General features: G+C 42.2%; 1 protein-coding gene across 1 annotated transcript in view; it reads left to right on the forward strand.

The window, feature by feature from the left end:
• The window catches only part of LOC118846910 (peptidoglycan recognition protein 3-like), a 13871-nt gene extending 773 nt beyond the window's left edge, over positions 1–13098 (forward strand). The window contains exons 2-7 of the mRNA XM_036755587.1: positions 3747–3865; positions 4889–5041; positions 8236–8238; positions 9223–9421; positions 10922–11040; positions 12920–13098. Of these exons, the coding sequence (XP_036611482.1) occupies positions 3747–3865; positions 4889–5041; positions 8236–8238; positions 9223–9421; positions 10922–11040; positions 12920–13098 (772 nt within the window). The remainder of the gene's footprint in view (positions 1–3746; positions 3866–4888; positions 5042–8235; positions 8239–9222; positions 9422–10921; positions 11041–12919) is intronic.
• The last annotated feature ends 10156 nt before the right edge of the window (positions 13099–23254 follow it).

The raw sequence follows: 23254 nt of genomic DNA on the forward strand, positions 1-23254 counted from the left end.
TTTCTACCCTCCTGCCCACTCCAAGATGGCATATATTCTTGTTGCCCCATTCCTCAGTCAACCCTCCCTTCTGTCACCCCACTGCCCTCCCATCCCCATTTTCCTTCCTTTCTTGTAGGGCAAGATAAATTTCTACTCCTTGTTGCCTGTGTATCTTATTTCCTTGTTGCATGCAAAAACTTTTTTGTTTTGGTTTTGAACATCTGTTTTTGAAATGTTGAGTTCCAAATTCTCTTCCCTCTTCCCTCCCCACCCGCCCTCCTTAAGAAGTTAAGCAATTCAACATAGGCCACATGCATATAATTATGTAAAACCCTTTCACAATACTCATGTTGTGAAAGACTAACTATATTTTGCTCCTTCCTAACCTATCCCCCTTTATTTAATTTTCTCCCTTGACCCTGTGCCTTTTCGAAAGTGTTTGTTTTTGATTACCTCCTCCCCCATCTGCCCTCCCTTCTATCATCCCCCCTTTTTATCTTCTTTCTCCTTTCCTGTGGGGTAAAATACCCAATTGAGTGTGTATGGTATTCCCTCCTCAGGTCAAATCCGATAAGAGCAAGATTCACTCATTCTCGCTCACCTGTCCCCTCTTTCCTTCCTACAGAACTGCTTTTTCTTGCCACTTTTTTGTGAAATAATTTACCCCATTCTATATCTCCCTTTCTCCTTCTCTCAATATATTCCTCTCTCACCCCTTAATTTGATTTTTTTTTTAGATATCATCCCTTCATCTTCAACTCACCCTGTGCCCTCTGTCTCTGTCTCTGTCTCTGTCTCTGTCTCTGTCTCTCTCTATACACACACACACACACACACATACATACACACACATATATATACATACATATATATACATATATATATATGCATATTCCCTTCAGCTACCCTAATACTGAGGTCTCATGAATTATACACATCATCTTTCCATGTAGGAATGTAAACAAAACAGTTCAACTTTAGTAAGTCCCTTGTGATTTCTTTTTCTTGTTTACCTTTTTATGCTTCTCTTGATTCTTGTGTTTGAAAGTCAAATTTTCTATTCAGCTCTGGTATTTTCACTGAGAAAGCTTGAAAGTCCTCTATTTTATTGAAAATCCATATTTTGCCTTGAAGCATGATACTCAGTTTTGCTGGGTAGGTGATTCTTGGTTTTAATCCTAGCTTCCATTGACCTCTGGAATATCATATTCCAAGCCCTTTGATCTCTTAATGTAGAAGTGGCTAGATCTTGTGTTATTCTGATTGTGTTTCCACACTACTCAAATTGTTTCTTTCTGGCTGCTTGCAGTATTTATTTTCTCCTTGATCTGGGAGCTCTGGAATTTGGCGACAATATCCTAGGAGTTTTCTTTTTGGATCTATTTGAGGAGGCGATCTGTGGATTCTTTCAATTTCTATTTTACCCTCTGACTCTAGAATTTCAGGGCAGTTTTCCCTTGATAATTTCTTGAAAGATGGTATCTAGGCTCTTTTTTTGATCATGGTTTTCAGGTAGTCCAATAATTTTAAATTATCTCTCCTGGATCTATTTTCCAGGTCAGTGGTTTTTCCAATGAGATATTTCACATCGTCTTCCACTTTTCATTCCTTTGTTCTGTTTTAAAGTATCTTGATTTCTAATAAAGTCACTGGCTTCCAATTGCTCCAATCTAATTTTTAAGGTAGTATTTTCTTCAGTGGTCTTTTGGACCTCCTTCTCCACTTGGGTAATTCTGCCTTTGAAGGCATTCTTCTCCTCATTGGCTTCTTGGAGCTCTTTTGCCATTTGAGTTAGTCTATTTTTTAAGGTGTTGTTTTCTTCAGTATTTTTTTTGGCATTTTTTTGGGTCTCCTTTAGCAAGTCATTGACTTGCTTTTCATGGTTTTCTCGCATCATTCTCATTTTTCTTCCCAATTTTTCCTCTACTTCTCTAACTTGCTTTTCCAAATCCTTTTTGAGCTCTTCCATGACCTGAGACCAGTTCATGTTTTTCTTGGAGGCTTTTGATGTAGGCTCTTTGCTTTGTTGACTTCTTCTGGTTGTATGTTTTGGTCTTCTTTGTCACCAAAGAAAGATTCCAAAGTCTGAGACTGAATATGAGTCCATTTTTGCAGTCTGGCTATGTTCCCAGCTAACTTACTTGATCCTTGAGTTTTTTTGTTGGGGTATGACTGCTTGTACAGTAGAGAGTACTTTGTTTCAAGCTTGAGGGGATGTGCTTTTGTTTTCAGAGCTATTTCTATACAACCAGCTCTGCCACACCAGCACTCCTCCTTCCCCAAGAACTGCCAACCCGGACCTGAATCAGATCTTAAGCAGGCTCTGCACTCCTTCTCTGATCCACCACTTAATTCCTTCCACCAGGTGGGCAGGGCCGGAAGTAACTGCAGCTGTAGTTCTGTAGCTGCCCCACCTCCGCTGTCCCTGGGGTGATGGCTGAATCACGAACTCCTTTCACTCCCCACAGCTTTTCCCACTAACCTTCTCTGTTGGCTTTGGTTTTTGTGGGTTGAAAAGTCTGGTAACTGCCACAACTCACTCATTCAGGGCTCTAGGGCCTGTTCCGCCTGCCTCCTGGTCTGGTTGGTCCTGTCACCACCCACGCTGGGCTCTGCTCTGCTGTGCTCCCAGCTCCTCGTGCGACAGACCTCACCCAGCAACCATCCAGGCTGTCCTGGGCTGGAGCCCTGCTTCCCTCTGCTATTTTGTGGGTTCTAGAATTTGTTCAGAGCCATTTTTATAGGTTTTTGGAGGGACGGGGTGGGGAGCTCACGCAAGTCCCTACTTTCCAGCCTCCATCTTGGCTCCGCCCCCCATCAGTGGTAGATTTAAGCATGGGCCTCTAGGTGGTGCCATAGTGGACTGAGCACCAAGCCTACAGTCAGTGGTAAATTTAAGCATGGGGCTCTAGGTGGCTCCATAGTGCGCAGAGCACCCAGCCTGCAGTCAGTGGTAGACTTAAGCATGGGCCTCTAAGTGGCACCATAGTGCAAAGAGCACCCAGCCTACAGTCAGTGGTAGATTTAAGCATGGGCCTCTAGGTGGCGCCATAGTATGCAGAGCACTAAGCCATCAGGAAGATTCATTATCCTGAGTTTGAATCAAATTTGAAAATTTGAATTTTCTTACTGCCTTGTTCTACCAACGCTCATGTCTACACACACTGCAACCTTCTGTTGCCCATAATATCTTGCTTTCTCTGCTCATAATGACGTTTTGCAGAATGTCCTTGGAGGAAGTCACACAGCTGTGCTTCCTAGGTCCTGTATAAATTCATGTGGAGCCAGTGAGATAATAAATAGTTTGATGCATAGAGTGGTGTACCTGGAGTCAGGAAGACCTGAGTTCAAATCTACCCTCAGACACTTAATGGCTGTGGGGCAGTTATTGGTCGAGTGACTTAACTTTTCTGTGCCTCACTTTTCCTCATCTGTAAAATGGCAATGAAAGTAGGACTTGTTTCACAAGGTTATTGTGAGGATAAAATAGTATTGTAAAGTACTTTGCAAGACTTAAATCATTCCATAAAAGCTATCATCAGCATTATTATTAAGCATCAGAATAAGACCGTCCTGGAGAAATTGACCATTGTACCTTTCATAATACAGTGCTTAGAAGGGAATACAGTGCTCTAGACAGAGATGTTCTCCTCCAGGATGTTGCAAGAAAAAAAGGGTTGTTGTGGGTTGGGGAGTTGAGTTTGTTCCTACAGCTGGGTTGTACTGTTGGCCTTTAAACATTGCATTTCTTTACATCCTGACAGTTTCCTGATTGGTGATGATGGCAATGTGTATGAAGGCGTGGGCTGGGCCCTCCAAGGCACTCACACGGTGGGCTACAACGACAAGTCCCTGGGGCTTGCTTTTGTGGGGAGCATAGCAGGTAATGGTCGACCCAACCAAGTCCTAACAGCGACTTTTGAGCTCCTACATGATCATTTACGAGGAAAGGGAACAGAGATGTCTCATGGTAGATCTGGGAAATATAAACCCTACAACCCGATTAATCCAAGTTTCTTTCTTTTTTTTTTGGAGAGGGGTTCAAGTCAGAATTATATAGCTAGTTGCTACATCTTCCCTTCATTTTCCCTAGGGAGGGACAAGTTGGTCCATATATTTTATTCTATTTATTTCAGAAATATTACAACTTCAGTAAATTTTCAGAGACTATTTTTATCATGGTGTTAAGAATCTGTATACTCCCCAAATGCTTTTCCTTTTTTTTTCTTTCCGAAAGTGCTACAAGCATCAGCTAGGAACCAAATCTCTCTCTCTCTCTCTCTCTCTCTCTCTCTCTCTCTCTCTCTCTCTGTCTCTGTCTCTCCTCATTTTACAGATAAAGCAAATGATATTTTGAAATGTGAAGTGACTTATATAAGGTCACATAGCTAGTAAGTGGCAAGGACATGATTCAAACCCAGGACTTTTGGTGCCCATTTCAAGCCCACAGCTCTTTCTGCCATCTCATGCTGCTATTCTCTACTCCCAGTCTCTCAGTCCTCCTCTGAGACTCCTCAGCTCTGGCTTTGAGACTGGTCAGGCCCATCCCTTCCCATGCTTTCCTCTTTCCCACGTCTGAATCTTCACACATGCCACCCTCCCGGCCAGAGGCACTCTTCCCATTTCCCCTCTATCTAGCTTCCTCCCTCCCTTGCTTCAGCTCTTCTTCCCCTATGGACCTTTTTCTAATGAATTCCATCCATTTCTGCTCCCTCTAGTCTCTCTTCCTTTGTCTTCAGTGCTGATGGTTGATGAGAACAGGGGATGCTTTGTAGAGGTTCTTAGATGTTTTGGAAAGAAAGGCACAGAGAGCTCTGCCCGGGGGTGGGGTGGGGTGAGGTGAGGTGGGGGGTTGGCATTTGAGTTAAACTAATAGATGAATGTTTGGCTTGTGATCGCTTGTCAGGAAGTTCCCCCAGTACTGCTGCCTTGTCTGCGGCAGAGGATTTAACCTCCTTTGCTGTCTCTAGAGGTTACCTCTCATTCAAGTACATCCAACCACTGTTTGTTCAGAGTGAGTCCTGTCTGGCCTCCAATAGGAGTGCCGTGTCCAAGAAAGGTAAGCCCTCGACTTAGTCTGTTCCTTTTCTTTCTTTTTATTTTAAAACAGAATTTTAATTGAGATCTGTTGATTTTGCCCTGAATTTCTTAGGGCATGCCTCACCTCTCTATTGTCTTTCAATATAATAAATTTAACGTAATTTCATTTTGTTTCATTTCATTTAGTTCAATTCAATAAATAATAATTAAGTAATTGCATAATCAAAAGGCTCATATGGCAGTTAGATGGCTCAGTGGATAGAATGCTGGGCCTGGAGTCAGGAAGACTTGAGTTCAAATTTGGCCTCAGACATTTATTAGCTGTGTGACCCTGGGCAAGTCAATTAACCTCTGTTTGCCTCAATCTACTGGAGAAGGAAATGCACCTCCAGGATCTTTGCCAAGGAAACCCCATGGATAGTACTGATGTGCTGTGGTCCACTGGTCACCAAGAGTCCAGCATGACTGAACAACAACATGGTATAGCGAAATGGTGCCAGAGGATTTTTGTTCTGTAAGCCTTTTTTTAACAGCAAAATATGTTGTGGGCTCCCAAGCTAATTTAATATAGTACTTATAATATTCTTTTAGATTTATTCATTAAATATTCAATATAACTGCAGTGATAATAAACTTATGATGCTTCAAACATACACATAATAATAATAATATTAATAAATAGTTATCATTTACATAGTGCCTACTATGTGTCAGGCACTGTGCTAAGTGCTTTACAATTATTTCATTTGATTCCCACAATAACCCTGGGGGGTGGGTGCTATTATCATCCCCATTTAACAGTTGAGGAAACTGAGGCAAACAGAGATTAAGTGACCTACCTGGGATCACACAGCCGCTAAGTGTCTGAGACTGAATTTGAACTCAGATCTCCTGAGTTCCAGACCTGGAGCTCTCTCTAATATACCACCTAGCTGTAAATAGGTTCCATTTAGGCAACTATTTACTGCTCAAGGCACCCTCAAAGAGCTTTTAGCTGAAGCCCCTTGGACCATCAGGGTCCGAGAACCACTAGATGGGAACAGCTGTGACTAGAGAGTTAGCCTTTGAATCAGGCATATCCGAGTTCTAGCCATGCCTCTGACACATCCTGGCTTTGTATTCTTGGACGAGTCATTGAACCTCCAAGATGTCCAAGTCTATAAATTGTAGAGAAAGCGCTGATCTGCACTAACAGGAGATTTCCTCATCCAGAGATTCCCACAACAAATTAAAAATCAATAGCTCTTTCTTCTTCCCTTCTTCATGATTAACAAGTGCCAGAATGCTGTGCCACACACTGAGGGAACTACAGAACTTAGGTGGGACACCACCTAGACCCCCCGACTAGTCCTTCCCCCTTCAAAGACCCCCTGACTTGTCCCTGTCTAGAGGGACCCTTTGTGTTGTGTCCTGGCTGATTCCCTTCAGGAAGAGCCCGAATGGGAGCTGTCAGAGTTCTGAGGATGCGCAAAGACTGTGTGGTCTGAACCTCATCTAGCTCTGTCCCCTCCAGTCTCTCCTGGTAAAAGAGATGGATGTCTTTTAGGTGGGAGAATAATAATGATGATGATGATGGTGGTGGTGGTGGTGGTTATGATGATGCTGCTGAATATTTTTATAGCACTTACTATGTGTCAGGAACTCTATTAGGGGCTTTAAAATTTTATTGACATTTTGATCCTCACAACAACCTGGGGAGGGAGGTGCTACTATTATGACATTTTAGAGATGAGGAAACTGAGGCAAATAGGGGTTCAAATAACTTTTCCAGGGTCACATAGCTAGAAAGTGTCTGAGGGTGGATTTGAACTCAGATCTTCTTGACTTCAGGCCTATGTGTATATACATTACATACTCATTTATGTGTACTAAATGGCATTTAAAATAATTTTTTTTGGAGGGGGAAAGGCAGGACAATTGGAGTTAAGCGACTTGCCCAAGGTCACATGGCTAGTAAGTGTGTCAAGTGTCTAAGGCCGGATTTGAACTCAGGTCCTCCTGACTCCAGGCCCAGTGTTCTAGTCATTGCTCTACCTCGCTGCCCCTAAGTAGCATTTTTTTTTTTTGTATAGACCTGCAACTGGGAAGAGAACTCCCAATGTGCAAACGGGGGATAGAGAGCATTGGGTCCCAGCTGTGTGACTCTGTCAAGTCACTTAACCTCTGTTTGCCTCAGTTTCCTTAACTCAGGTTTTCCTGATCCATTCATTTTCTAGTGTGTTTTCTTAACGCCAATTAGCAAATGCAATCTGTGTTAAGTTCTGATTTACCACAATTATCCTAATAGGAGGTTTTCAAAAATTGAGCTAGATTTCCTAAATGGGGAACTATAGTAATAGCACCTACCTAGCCGGGTTGTGGTGAGAATCAATGAGATATTTGTAAAGTGTTAGCACAGTGATTGGCACAGAGTAAGCACTTATTTATTGGCTATTGACCAAATGTTTATTTCTTTTCTTCCTTCTTTTCTCCCACTGACAAAGATATACAGCCCTTTTGCACCTCACACTGTGACTGGCTTAGGGTCACACAGCTAGAATATGTCAGAGTCAGGGACTGAACCTGGGTCCTCCTGCTTTTCATACTAAAACACATACATATGTGTGCTTATGTATGTGTTTCCTTAGCTAAATATTTTCAAAGTCAAATGCAAGTTAATTTGTAAAATGAGCTTCATTCATTTTTAAGACTTTGATGAGGCATTTCGCTACATCTGGCACGCTTTTCTCTGGTTCTCCTATCTTCCATGAATGACCCTTGGCTCTATGTAATCTTTTTTTTTTAATTTCGTATTTTGTTTTTTCCCCATTTACATGTAAAAACAATATCTAACATTCATTTTTGCAACTTTGAATTCCAAATTCTCTCCCCACCCCTTTCAGAAGGCAAACAATTCGATATAGATTATACATATGTAGTCACGCAGAACATATATTGTGAAAGAAAACATAGACAAAAAAATACTCAAGAAAAATAAAGGAAGCAAAAAAAAGTATGCCTCAATCTGTATTCCGACACCATCAGCTCTTTCTCTGAGTATGGATAGCATTTTTCATCACATGTCCTTCAGAGTTGTCTTGGATCGTTGTATTGCTGAGAACAGCTAAGCCATCCACCGCTGATCATCGTACAATATTGCTGTTACTTTGGACACAGTAGATTTCACTTTGCATCAGCCCACAGGTGATTTTTAAAGAGCATACTGACCTGTAGCCAGTTGTCTTTTTCCTATTCCTTGCTTACGTAGATTCATCTTCTGCGCGTAGACTCTATCTGTGTCTCTGCCTGTTGACATTAGCATCTGTCCTAGGGCTTTTGCTCTGAGATAACTCTGCACTTTATTTCTGCTTTGCTGCTTGTGGCTGCAAGGCATGCCCAGGATCACACAGATGGGCCTTCTCCAGAGGACAATGGGACGTGTGCCTAGAAATAATGCTTTGCCCTTACCTCGGGCTTGGGTGGAGGAATCCCTGAGATACTCCGACGAGTGGCCTGGCATTCTAGGGGTATGCCCATCTTACTGAATGGCAGTTACGTGATAGCATATTGAGTTGTGTAGTGGAAAGATTCAGAAGACTCTTTGGAGTCAGAAGTCATGGGTTTGATCTGACGATGCCCAACCACATGATCTTGGCCAAGTTGTTTCACTTCCCTGACGCTCGATTTCCCTATCTGTAAAATGGAGGTGATGAGAGTTAGAAGACATAGAATTGATTAGTGGCTCTGCCACTTCCTACCTGTGGGACACTGAGCAAGTCACTTAAAATTTGGGGGTCTCAGTTTCTTCATCTAAAAAATGAATGGGTAAAAATTCACGACCTTGAAGCTCCCTTCTAGCTAGGCACCTGTATGGCAAGAGCTGGGGAGCCAGTGGACCTCAGTTTGAATCTGACTTCAGATGCTAGGTGTGTAACTCTCAGCAAGTCACTTAACTCTCTTGGTTCTCAGTTTCCCCATCTGCAAAAAGGGGATAATAATAATACTTCAGAGTCGTTGTAAGGATGAAAAGTTTTATATATATGTATTTTGAAAACCTTAAAGTGCTATATAAATGACTGCTATTATTATGATCATGACCCCACTGACCTCACAGGGCAGTTATGAAGAAAGTGTTTTGAAAGCCCTGAAGCACAGTAGGAATATAAATTACTATTGTCATTACCTTCTGTTTTTCCTCATTTCTTTCTCCTCCCTCTTCAGAATGCCCTGACATCATCCCTCGCTCCTCCTGGGGAGCCCGAGAAACTTACTGTGCTAAGCTGCTTGAGCCAGCCAAGTATGTCATCATTATCCACACCGCGGGCCACGGTTGCAATGTGACCGAAGAATGCAAGACAGCCGTTCAAAACATCCAGTCCTATCACATCGACAAGATGAAATTCTGCGACATAGGTTACAAGTAAGACACATGAAAAGTCCTTTCCCATAGTTTCCTCCATAGCCAGCCAAGCGGGCAGCTCATCGATTGATCCTTACAACAAACCATGATTAGGCAGATCACTGTGGTCGGCACTGGAAAAGATGCAAAGTTTAGGTGGGATATGGTCCCTGTCCTCATGAGGCTTATAGTCTAACAGGGGAAGAAGCACATCTAATTCTATTGGACTAATCTGATTATCTAATTATATTATATTAGGGGCAGCTAGGTGGATAGTGGATAGAGTGAATGGAGCGCTGGGCCTGGAGTCAGGAATACCTGAGTTAAAATCTGGCCTCAGACACTGTGTGGCTCTGGGCAAGTCACTTCATGCTGTTTGCCTCAGTTTCCTCATCTGTAAAATGATCTGGAGAAGGAAATGGCAAACCCCTCCAGTATCTCTGCCAAGAAAACCCCAAATGGGGTCACAAAGAGTCAGCTACCGATCAACAACAACCAAAAAATCATAGGACTTTGAACTAGAAGACATCTCAGTGTTTATTCAGTACAGTTCCATCTAGATCGGGCTCCAGGATGGATGTTCTGATTTGGATTCACCTTAAACCTGAGTCAGTTCTTCAAGTTAGTGTTGGACGTTAATCTATTATTGAATAGCCTGTGTTCAAGAGGCAGCATTTATATGTTGGTTAGAAAACTGGTTTCTGAGTCAGGATGACCTGAGTTCGAGTCCTGCCTTGAACTTGGCTAGTGTGTCAAGTCAGAGTGGTTGTGTGATTCTGGACAAATGATTTAACTTCTACGACTCTCTAAGGCTAAAAGATGCGGAGCAGGCGCTGACCTGCATCCCAATGAAACCACTGGTTGGATTAAAAAAAATGTTCACCTTCAAATGTGTATTGGATTTAGAATTTGAAAAAATCTTAGAGATCATCTCGTCTAATTACCTTATTTTGTAGATATGAAACCCGAGGGCCAGAGAGGCCAAGTAATTTGCCCAAGGCTACACAGGTAGTAAGTAGATCTGGGATTTGAGGCTAGGCCCTCTGGTTTCAGATCCAGGACTCTTTCCCTTTCCTGAGCTCAAATCTGACCTCAGACACTTATGAGCTGTGTGACCCTGGGCAAGTCACTTAACCCTGTTTGCCTCAGTTTCCTCATCTGTAAAATGAGCTGGAGAAGGAAATGACAAACCACACTGGTAACTGCCAAAGAAAACCCTAAATGAGTTCACAAAGAGTCTGACACAACTGAAAACAACACAACAACGATGACTCTCTTTCACTTATAATATGGTGTCCTTATCCCTTTAATAGGTACTTGCCCTTTTCCCTTTAATAATCTTTCCCTCGCTCTCATCAACTCCTCCCTTCCTCCTACACACTCTTTCCTAGTTGACGATGATTCTGTATTCTGAGTCAAGTCCGCGTTAACACAATCTTTAATCAGCATGAGAACCTTTCTGCTTTCTTGATGCTGTTTGCCCCGATTCTGATAGCAACGTCCTTTCTCTCTCTTCTTTAGTTTCCTGGTAGGTGAGGACGGGAGAGTGTATGAAGGAGTGGGCTGGGACACCGAGGGCGCTCACACTTACGGCTACAATGACATTGGTCTGGGAATCGCTTTCATTGGCTTGTTCAGTGGTAAGGAAGGGGCCTGCGCGCAGTCAGTGGGTTTGGGGCATTGGTGATGGGCGATGACAGCAGTGCATTTAAGATATGCCAGAATTCTATATTTACTGGGCTGTGAGAAGCCCTTTTGTAATGAATGAGTGAATGAGAAGATATTAGTTAAGACCACACTGTGTGCCAGATGCATGCAACCTGGGGACAGATCGAGCTTGCCTTTGGTGCTTACTTTGGGAGCACCCATGGCAAAAAAATTGGAGTTTGACTTTGACTCCGGTCAAAACGGGGATTCTATTGGGCATTTGGGCCTTAAAGGGACACATGTTCCATCTCAATCCAGCTTTTAGGATGCCTCTTTTGTTCTCATTCTCTGGGGAGGTTGGAGTTGCCATTTCCTTTAAGGAACGAGGGCAGGAGTGGGCAATTTTCCTTTCTATATCTCCATGTGTTTCATAGTAAGATTTCAGAATAATCTGGCAGATGCTGTCAGTTCTTGGCTGCTAGATAACAGGAGTAAGGGGAGGGGAGAGAATTTGCAGATGGTGCCAAAATAGGGCATAATTAAAATAATAATTTGGATTAAGTTTGAGTTTATTAAAAAAACACAACAAAACTTTCTGATCACAGTTTTACCTTCCTGATGGAATCTAGAAGACCTAGGTTAAAATCCTGTCTTTGACCAGCTGTATGGCTGTGGGCAAGCCATTTAACTTCTCAGCGTCAGTTTCCCAATCTGTAAAACAGGGATAATAGTACCTGTAGTATAGCGTTGTCATGAGGCATCGATGAATATTATGTAAAGCTCTTTGAAAATTAACATGTGTCAATTATTATTCTTATTAATATAGAACTCCACAGATCTCTTCCCTGTCTTTTTAGAAAGAAACTTTTCTTTTTCCAGTCCCTGTTTGGATAAGCTTTGTCTGATATCAAAATGAGTCAGACTTCCCAGTGCACATGCCACGCAATATGGAACAAGGTGCAAAGTTGGCACAGGAGTAGGTGGGCTAGGGGCCTGGCATGCCATTAGCCTGCAGTAACACGCTTCCTCTCTATAGTTTATTGGAGGCACTTCAGAGGCCTTCTGGTCCAAGCCTTTTATTTCGTAGTTGAGGAAACCAAGGCTCAGACCGATTAGTGACCTTGTCCGAGGTCACACAGTAAGCATCAGAGGTGAGATCTGAACTCAAGTCTTCATACTCCAGAGTCTACATGCTTTCCATTGAGCTATGTGCTCCCTAGGTTAATATATGCATGAGGCTAATGGAAATATTACTGTTTGTATTCTCAGGTCTGGTTTTCCCCAGGGACGGTATGGGAACAAGAAATCCATCAACCAATCAGCAAGCATTTGTTTATTAAGCATATTACATATTATATATGCACACTCTATTACATACAATATGCTCATTATTAAGCATATTACATATTATATCTATTATATTACATATAATATGCTTATTATTAAGCATATTACATATTATTACATATATTACTGTGTACCAGGAACCAGGTTAAGCACTGGGGATACAAAGAAAATTAAAAGCGCTCCCTGCCCTCAAGGAGCTTACATTCTAAATGGGAAGACAACATGCAAACAACCAGATATACAAAAGATGAATTGGAGTTGATCTCAGAGGGAAAGCACTAGCTTTAAGGAGGACCAGCAAAGGTTTCTTGCAGAAGGATGGATGAAATAAGGATCCCTAAAAGAGTTAAATGAATCATTTTATTGGAGGGACTTTGGTGTTAGGAAATCTTGGGCCCAAATCTCATATGTGTGAACCATATATGTGAATCCTTGGTCCATGATGGAGGAAAATGTATGTCCCCTGAGCAGAAGGCCATGGCAAATTTTAGGTGGTCTGGGTGGTTATTCAGTGTTGCTTTTCAGGAACTTCTCCCAATGCTGCAGCCCTAAAGGTGGCCCAAGACTTGATCCAGTGTTCAGTGGACAAAGGCTATTTGATTCCTGACTATCTTCTGGTGGGACACAGTGATGTCGTCAACACGCTCTCCCCAGGGCAGGCCCTGTATGATAAAATCAAGACCTGGCCTCACTTCAAACACTGAGTATGTCTGCCACCAACCTGCTTCTTTACCTCTTACTTCTTCTGGGGCCCTGGGACTTACCTGTCAGCATCTTCTGCCTGGGGCATGGAGGTAGGGAGGGCAAATCTGATTCCCCTAAATTTGTCTGGGGCTGATCTGACCCTAGACTCCCAACCTTTTCTTCTGTATATGAGCCTTCACATCAGCTATTCCCATACCCTGGGACAACCTTGTGGAAAAGTGGGCCACCCCAGGAAGGAAAAGGAGCTACTGCCCAGGCTCCAGTCTGAGCCTGGGATCCAGTTCCAACTCCATTGGAGGAAATGGGTGGGTGAGGGGGAAGTGTTCTGTTATACCTCTGCTTACTCTAAAATTTGACCTTTAACCAGTAGCAATTCTCAAATCTCATCATGTCCAATCCTCTTTTTCTGTTCTACTTCATGTATGGAAATGCTTCTTTTATTTAGTATTTGTTGCATTCAAAATAAAAAATTAATTATAAACTTGATAAAAATGAACAAAAATGAATGCTTTTATATTAAAAGAAGAACAGAGAGGACTGTATATAAAATCATACAACACAGGGCAATTTTATGAGTAGCCTAGAAGCTTCTCATAAATCATCCTCAAATTCCCCTATTTGGCAACAGATTGACAGACACATTGCCTAATAACTAGAATAGCTTCCTTGCTCCCATTGGCAGGTAATTTGGTCTGATTCCAACATGGAGCCATCATCTGGACTCACAGAGTTTCTTGGGCTTGAGTTTCTCCTAACTCAGTTAAAAACCCAACTTCTTGGTTCTTCTTCTCGTTATGCTTTAGGCTGTTCCTGGCTCCTTCCACCAATTTCCAAGGTCTTGGTTTGGGGAAAGTATGATACAGCTATGTTGGGTTTTTTAACTTTTGAGTTCCAATTTTTCTCCCTCCCTCCAACCCCTCCTCTACCCACTGAGAAGGCAATAGGATGCCCATTGTACGTATGAAGTCATGCAAAACATATTTCCACGTTAGCCATGTTGCAAAAAAAGCAAGAAAAATAAAGTGAAAAAATGCTTCAATTTGCACTCAGAGTTCATCAGTTCTCTTTCTTGAGGTGGACATTTTCATCTCGAGTCCTTTGGAGTTATAATGGAGCACGGTGCTGATCAGAGTGGCTAAAGTCTTTCACAGTTGATTATTGTTATAATATTGCAGGTACTGTGTACAACGTTCTCCTAGTCCTGTTTGTTTAACTTTGCATGTGATACACCCGTGTTAACAAGATTCTTCACATTAGTGTGGCTCCCACCCATTTCCAAGCCCAGGGGATTGTGGGTGCTGTAGTGTTCCATATATATATATATATATATATATATATATATATATATATATATATATATATATATATATATATATATACACACACACATATACATATATATATACATATATATATATGTGTGTATATATATATATATATGTATATATATATATATGACAATTACTGAATTGCACCCATATACCTCCCTCACCCTACCAGTAGAAGGGGTCATGTCTTCATAATCCTCCTCCCGTCTCTCTGTTCAAGCTTTTCCACTTCAGGAGGCCTTCTTTGATCCTTCTTCCCACCTCTTGTTTCACTTCCCCTAATTCTCTACATCCTTCCTGCACTCTGATGGTCATGCTGTTTGGTCACATCATTTGCAATTATTTCTTTGTCTCTGTCTGTATCCTGGGGGTATTCTCTGTCTCACCTCAAGCTGGGATCTTCTCAAGCATAGGGTCTATGTCCTCTTCCAATCCAACCAACCGGAGACTCCTTGAGGTCAGGGACTGTGTCTTTTCAATTAGAGGGGAGCTCTCTGAGGGCAGGAACTATGCCTTTTCCTCTTGGATCTTCCTCCAGAGCCCGAGGCAGGGTTCTGTTTGTAGTGGATGTTCAGGATCTCACCTAGGTTAATGCTGGCAAACTGGACCTTTAGCTGTCCCCTTGCTTGATGCGAAAGGCTGGGAATTGGCATGAGGGAGGATAACAGAGTCTTGCTTCTGCTTTTATATACAGTGATATATTACACTTTGCACATGCTTCTCCTGAACAAAAAAGGTATTCACCATTTCAGTGGGGAGCAGGTATGATGAAGAGTATTTATTGGGGGGGTTCCTGCCCTAACCCTCTTTTTTTGTGTTCATGATCTAGAAGAAAGGGAGCTTCTGGAGAGGGAGAAAGCAGAAGAAGGAGGAGTAAAAGGAGCCACCCAGCAATGTGAACTTTTGGAGGAGACACTCTTGTCTCACTCACACACACACACACACACACACACACACACACACACACACACACAGAGTGTTTTTATACTGTAAGACAAATTTTTTGTTTTTTCCCCCACTTAATAATATTTTATTTTTTCCAATTACATGTAAAGATAGTATTCAACATTCACTTTTATAAGATTCTGAGTTCCAAATTTTTTTCTCTCTCTCCTCCCCCAAGAGGGTGAGAAATATGATATAGGCTATGAAGGTACAGTCATATTAAACATATTTCTACATTAGTCACATTGTAAAAGAAGAAACAGAACAAAAGGGAAAAACCAAGAGAAAGAAAAAACAACCAAAAAAGGAGAGCAAATAGTCTGCTTCAATCTGCATTCAGACTCCACAGTTCTTTCTCTGGATGTGGATAGCATTTTTCTGTTATGATATAAGACAATTTTTTAAACACCTGTTGTAACATAATAAAATTAAACTAATACAAATTCACAGTAGAGTGCCAGTCCTGGAGTCAGGAAGACTTATCTTCACGAGTTCAAATCTGGCCTCAGATACTTTCTGGTTGTGTGACCCTGGGCAAGTCATTTTGCCACTTGCCTCAGTTTCCTCATCTGTAAAATAAACTGGAGAAGGAAAAGGCAAACCACTCTATTATCTTTGCCAAGAAAACCCCAGATGGGATCATGAAGAGCCAGACACGACTGAAAAAGGACGGAACAACAATAAAAACTGGACATGTCTGTAGCACGTGATACTTTTCGAAGTGTTTTTCCATGGCCTCATTCTACCTCATCCCATCCTTCATTTCACCTTGTGGTATAAGTTGGCAGAAGGTCCGCTCTTCCCATTTTCCGGAAGGGGTAACTGGAACCCAAAGAGATTCAGTGATGCTCCCTGTAATTGTTCTTTGTATTGAGTGGGCGATAGAGCCAGGATGAAAACCCAGTGGTTCTTCCCTCCTCCAGCCCAGAGCTCTTTCTATTAAGCTTTGCAGCAAACCTCAGTCTATCCAGCAGGGGGTGGTGAGCTACAGATTTTCTCATTCTCGTTCCACAGTCTTCCTGTGAGATCCCAGAACGTGCCACCAGATCAGACACCGGATAAGGAGAGGGAGACTTTCTGACAGAGGCCATGCCTACCTCCTTGAGGAGGTAGCTGCAGAAGGATGTTTAACACTGGGGAATGGCAATGTGAGATTTCCCTTTTGTGATACTGAAGGACTCTTTCAAAAAGACAGTCTATTTCTTGTAATGTACACTAAGGTAGAATTTTCCAATCAATTCACGGGCCCTATGGACCACATGCTCCTTCATATCCGTGAGGGGCTTTGTTTGAACCGCTCTTACCAGTTAGAGAGAGCAAGCCGATTGTTAAATTTTCAGCGTGAGTATTTATACCTCGGAAATCAGCAAACACTCTAAGTCAGGGATTGATTTATTGTTTTGTTAATTGTCTATATTTAATAAAATGATGGGGAAAATGGTACAAATGCAGATGAAACTAAGAAGTGTGTTGTAGGTGCCATTTCCCCTCTCAGACGTCTAGCTGTTAAATCTTTTACCATCACGTCGCTGTTCCCATGCCTACCATGTACTGGAGAGGGCAGCACTTGGATTGCCAAGTCCTGAATTTGAGGCAGTGTGGTTCAACAGAAAGAGCACAAGAGTGAAGAACTTTGGGTTCAAATCCTGTTACTGCCACTGGCCAGTTGTGTAACTTTGGACAAGTCACGGCACTAGCTTCAGCCTCAGTTTTCACATTGGATAAAATAAAGAAATAATGATACTTTTCTTGACTCCCTCAAATAGTTGATGTTGAATGAGATCATCTATGTGAAAATTCTTTATACACAGGAAGGAAAGAAACAAGCATTTATTAAGCTTCTACTATGTGCCAAGCACTTTGCAAATGTTATCTCATTTGAGACTCGCAAAAATCCTGGAAGGTAGGTGCTGTTTATCACTAGCCCCCTTCTACAGTCAATGAAACTGAGGCAGACAGCAATGAAGTGACTTGTCCAGGGTTACACAGTGTCTAAGGCTAGATTTGAACTCAGATTTCCCTGATCACCTAGTACTCTGTCCACTTAGCCGTCAATCAGGGCAACAATTTAGAGGACTCCTAAAGCACTGTCTAATGGCACGCTTCTTTGCAGCCCAGGAGTAAAGGAACTTTCTAGTATCGTGAGGTGTATGTTCCTTCCCAAGCTTGTATACTAGGTGAACCTCCTATACCTCCCAACTCCACCACCGCTCTCCACAGATCTCCAGACTGCCACTTATAGCTCTGCCCTAGGCCACCCTAGCTGAATCGAGGCAGGTGGGTGGTGCTGGGCCTGAGGTGAGGAAGACCTGAGTTCAAATCCATACACTTCCTAGCTGCATGACCTTGAGTAAGTCACTTAACCTCCTTTTCTTCAATTACACTAGGAAGATCATAATAGCATCTATCTCTGAAGGAGATATCTGTGAAGATTAAATGAGACAATATTTGTAAAGCACTTGGCACATAATAGGCACTTAATAAATGCTTGTTTGCCTCCTCCCTCCTTCCCTTCTTCCCTTCTTCCTTCCTTCCTTCCTTCCTTCCTTCCTTCCTTCCTTCCTTCCTTCCTTCCTTCCTTCCTGCCTTCCTTCCTTCCTTCCCTCCTTCCCTCCCTCCTTCCCTTCCTCCTTCCTTCCCTCCTTCCTTCCCTCCCTCCTTCCCTTCCTCCTTCCTTCCCTCCTTCCTTCCCTCCCTTCCTCCTTCCTTCCTCCCTTCCTTACTTGCTTCTTTTCTTCCTTCCTTTTCTTCTTTCAACACTGTCCCAGGGTAGTGGTGGTGGTGTTGGAAATCAGACTCAGTTGATCCCAGATGGTCCATGATCCCCAAATAATTCCTGTTTGTTTTAGGCAGGCATAAGCTGATTTTGTTGGCAACAATATGTGCTTCCTAATGATGTTTTGGCTCCAGTTGGTATTAACTGGAATGTGTCAGGGTGGGGAGGGAGAAGAGCAGTTACAAGCATGTGGAACCAGCTAGAAAGGAAATGTTTATCACAGGGTGGATAGTCCTCAACTCCACAGTATGTTCTAGAATTGGTCATAATGCGTGGTAACTAGAAGGGATGTGGCCTGAAACCTGTCTCCCTGATTGGACCAAACATATTTATGTTGAAGTGGGAAAATACAATGCCTTCATCATTCGGGCCCTTCCTCCTTTACTCCCTGAAGGGGCTGTCTGTCTTTATGCCTCCTGGTTAGAATCACAGAACTTCTAAGCTAGGAAGAAACTGATGGATATTTAATCCAACCCCTATGTTGTTGTTAGTCAGTCAATAAACATTTATTAAGCACCTACTATGTGTGCTGAGGACTGGGGGTACAAAAAGAAGCAAAAGATAGACCTTGCCCTCCAGGTGCTCATAATCGCGCGTGTGTGTGTGTGTGTGTGTGTGTGTGTGTGTGTGTGTTTGTGTGTGCACGTACTCATAAACGTTTTTAAGGGGAAGGGCATATCTCTTCTTTCTGTTTCCCATTTTTCTTTCCCATTAACCCTTCTCCCTATTCTATGAATTCTCTTCTTTCCATAACTCATGGCACCCTCTTCCTCCTCCTCTCTTTCTTCTTCTCCATGTGATATTGGGCAAGTTGCTTTATTTCTCTTGGTCTCACTTTTCCCGTATGGATCTTGCGTGGATGAGATGGCTTCTGATGTTCCTTCCATATCCAGATTTCATGGTCTCATGATTCTATGATCCTTCTGTCTCTCCTCTCTCTCTTTCAACATTTTAAGGCACCTCAAAATTCATCTACTCCAGCCCCTAACAGAAGCATGAGCCTTGGCTACAGCATTTTGACAAATGGTAATTAATCTGAATTTTCCTTGAAGACTTCCAGTAGTAACCCTCCCCTCCCCTCCCTTCCCCTCCCCTCCCCTCCCCTCCCCTCCTCTCCTCTCCCCTCCCCTCCCCTCCCCTCCCCTCCCCTCCCCTCTCGTCTTCCCCGTTTTCTCTCCCCTCCCTCTCCCGGTCTCTCTCCTACTTCTATCTCCCTTCTATTGCTCCCTCTAGAAATTGGGAGACCTGGATTTTAATCTTGACTCTGACATTAAATGTGTAAATTTGGGCAATTCCCCCTGACTTCTCTGAGCCTCAGTTTTCTCATCTATAAAAAGGGGCTACTAATACTAACCACCCTTCTCACTGGGTTGTTTTTGGGAAATCGTTTTGTAAACCTTGGGGTGTAGTATATGTCTGTGGTATTGTGGTGGTTGTTATTACTGCAGACCCAAACCAGTCTAAAATGGGAGAGGAGAAGTATGTGAGCTTCAGAACAATGAACCCAAGCTCCTCGCTCTTGCTCCTGCTTCCCAAGAGGCTGTTACAGTTGGACTAGCTAAGGGAGGAGTGAGGATTGGGTGGAGATCCCCAACTGTGAAGATATTCCAGATGCTTTCATCTGGCCTCAGGAAAGCTCAGTGGGAGGGAAGCCCATTAGGTGATTCCAGTCTAGCTGGTTTTCCCAAGACAGTGACTAAGAAATGCTAGACACTTAATGATGAGTTGTAGTGAAGGAGTATAATAACCAGGTAATTAGCAGGAGGGTGTGTCAGGCTGGAGGATGAAATCCATCCAGGGTGGGGCTGGAGGGGTGACATCCTGGAGGCGGTGTTCAGGGTGGGTTATTCCACAATAGTTTGGGATAGAAAGAGTTCTCTCAAGGATGGAGAATGGGAAATCTGCTCTTGAAATTGCCAAGAAGTCTAACTGAAAACTGAAAATGAGAAAAAAAAAAACCTGAAAATGGGCTACTTTTACTAATTCGGTCCATTCTTATATCTGGCCGTGTCACTCCTATCTTCTTTTGTTCAAAAGATCCCAGTGGTTCCCAACAAACCAAGAAGTAAAATTTGAACTCCTATGCCTGGATTTCAAGGTCCCCCACCAATCTGATGCACTTCATATTTCCAACCTCATCGCATAGTCTTCCCTTTCATGAATTCTGTTTTCCAGTCAGGCTGGATTACTATCCACCCTCTTCTTTCCCACCTTGCCTTGTGTAGTCCCTCTTGTGTCTGAAATGTCTCTGTCTTCACTTGTGGACTCCTACTCCGCTTGTAAACTCCAACTCAAACACTACCTTCTGGCTCTGTGGTTCTTAGTCAATGGTTCATAGATACTTGCAGTTGGGCGGGTGGAGGGGGTCTTTAAACTGGGGTGGGAAAATGATCACGACTTTATTTTTTACTAACCCCTAGTGGAAATTTAGTGTTTGCTTCAATTATTTCAGGGGTCCATGATGCAACAAAGGTTAAGAACCCCAGTTTTAGAGGAAGCTTTCATAAGCCCTTCATACCCCTCCCTAACATTATAGTTCTTTTTTGACACCTTTTCAATGCACTTATCATGCATTGTGTATTAGTTATCTGTGATTGTGTTTTTAGTCAATCAACAAGCATTTATTAAATATCTACTACATGCCAGGCATTGTGCTAAGTTTTTTATTCCCATACTAGAATGCAGTGGAAAGCTAGGTGGTACAGTGGATGGAACGCTGGGCCTGGAGTCAGGAAGACCTGAATTCAAATCCAGCTTCAGACACTGACTAGCCGTGTGACTCTGGATAAGTCATTGAACCCTGTTTGCCTCAGTTTCCTCATCTGTAAAATGATCTGAAGAAGGAAATGGCAAACCGCTCCAGTATCTTTGCCAAGAAAACCCCAAATGGGATCATGAAGAACTGGATATGACTGAAATGACTGAACAACAAAACTAGAATGTAAGCTCCAAGAAGGGAGGGAAAATGGATCATGGAAAACAGGAGTGGTGCCGCAGAAAGAAAGGCAGATGTCTCAACTTTTTTTTAAAGAAAAGATTACAAGTTAGTGAGCTTTACTTTGATTCCTGGGAAAATTCTAGAACAGGTCATTAAAGAGATGATTGGTAAACATTTGAAAAGGAAGCAAGCAGTGATTACAAAGAGCTTCATTGAGAACTGGTCATGTCAGACAAACCTCATTTCCTTTTTCAGAATTAGTAAACAAGGAGGGTACTTTTGTTATAGTTTACCTAGATTTCAGCAAAGCTTTTGATAAGTATCTCATTCTCTTCTTGTGGACAAGATGGTCAAATATACAGTGTGTTCCTAAAGTCTGCACACACAGGCGAAAATACATGTGGAATGAATGAAATTTTCAACAACATTTTATTTAATTGGAATATTAACAAATAGCATCTTCAATGTGATTTCCATCATTTGTGATGCAAAGGTTGATGCGCTTTGCAAGGTTCACGTGAACTTGATGCAATAACTCCACATTGCCGTCAATTTTAGCACATTCACTCTTTATGTGTTCAATCAAGTGTGTTGCATCTGTGATTTTCATTGAGTACACCTTCTCCTTTAGCACACCCCAGAAAAAGAAGTCACTGAACAATACAGAGTCTTCAGTGAAACGGTTAATGAGATGTTAATGAGATTTCCTATGTGTCCAGACTTTAGGGACATCCTGTAGATTAGACAGTAATAAGCTGAATTCAGATGAGATTGGCTGGCTCGACTCAAAGAGTAGTTGTTACGTTCAACGTCAATGTGGCGGGAGGTATCTAGTAGGGTATACTAGGGATCTGTGCTCGACCCTGTGCTACATAACATTTCTATCAATGACTTGGATAAGGTGTAGATGACACTTGCAGATAACATAAAGCTGAGAGAGATAACTCACACATTGATGACAGTCAAGATTCTTGACAGCCTAAAGTATTGGCTGTCATCTAATAATATGTAATTCTATAGAAATAAATGTAAAGTCTTGCGTTTGGGTATAAAAAATATTTTGGGCATAAAAAATCAACTTCATGAGTATAAGGGAGGCATAAATTATTCTGGAAAAGATCTGGGGGTTTCAATGGATGGCAAGTTCAATATGAGGTGGCATCCAAAAATGCTGATATGATGTTGGGCTGCATTAAAAGAAGCATAGCTTCAAGGAATAAGGAGATTATAGTCCCACTGTGTTCTGCTCTCATCAGAACTCACCTGGAGTTCAGTTCTGGGTGCTATGGTTTATGAAGCACATTGAGAACCTGCAGAGTGTTTAGAGAAGAGTAGCCATGATGTTGAGGGGCCTGGAGTTTATGGTGTTAGCCTAGAGAAGAGACAACTCATGAGGGACGTGAAAGTTGTGTTCTCATATTTGAAGGATTGTCGTGTGGAGGATGGGTTAGACTTTTTCAATTTTGTTGCAGAGGGAAGACTCAATAGCAATGGGTAGAAGCTGCAAAGGAGCAAAGGATGTCAGGGAAAATTTCCTAATAATTAGAGCTCTCCAAAGGTGGAACCAGCTGCTCGAAGAGTTGGTGGGTTCACCTTCCTTGGAGGTGTTCAAGTAGAGGCCGAACAACTATTTGTTGAATAGTTATAGTGGTTAGAGCTCTTGGTCTCGTGGATTGGACTAGATGGCCAGAAGTCCCTTCCAAATAAAAATTTGTGATTCTGTGGTTTTCTAAATACGTAACATCACCATCTTTTAGCATAGTGCTCTGTACACAGCAGTTGTTTCTTAAAAAATTATTTATTTTTAACATTCGTTTTTAAAAAACGTTGAGTTCTGAGTTCTCTGCCCCACCCATTGAGAAGGCAAGAAATGTGATATTAATTATACATTTGAAATCCTGTAAAACATTTCCATATTAGCCATGTTGCAAAGACAAATCAAGAAAAATAAAGTGAAAAAATTATGCTTCAGATTCCATCAGTTCTCTCTTTGGTGGATAGCATAGTCATCACAAGTCCTTTGGAATTGTCTTCCAGGGGTGGGGAACCTGAGGCCTTGAGGCCACATGTGGCCTTCTAGGTCCTCTGGTGAGGCCTTTTGACTGAGTCTAAGTTTTACCGAACAAATCTTTTTATTAAGGGGATTTGTTGTGTGAAGTTTGGATTCA

Source organism: Trichosurus vulpecula, chromosome 4 (assembly GCF_011100635.1).
Source record: "Trichosurus vulpecula isolate mTriVul1 chromosome 4, mTriVul1.pri, whole genome shotgun sequence".
NCBI classification, from domain to species: Eukaryota; Metazoa; Chordata; class Mammalia; order Diprotodontia; family Phalangeridae; genus Trichosurus; species Trichosurus vulpecula.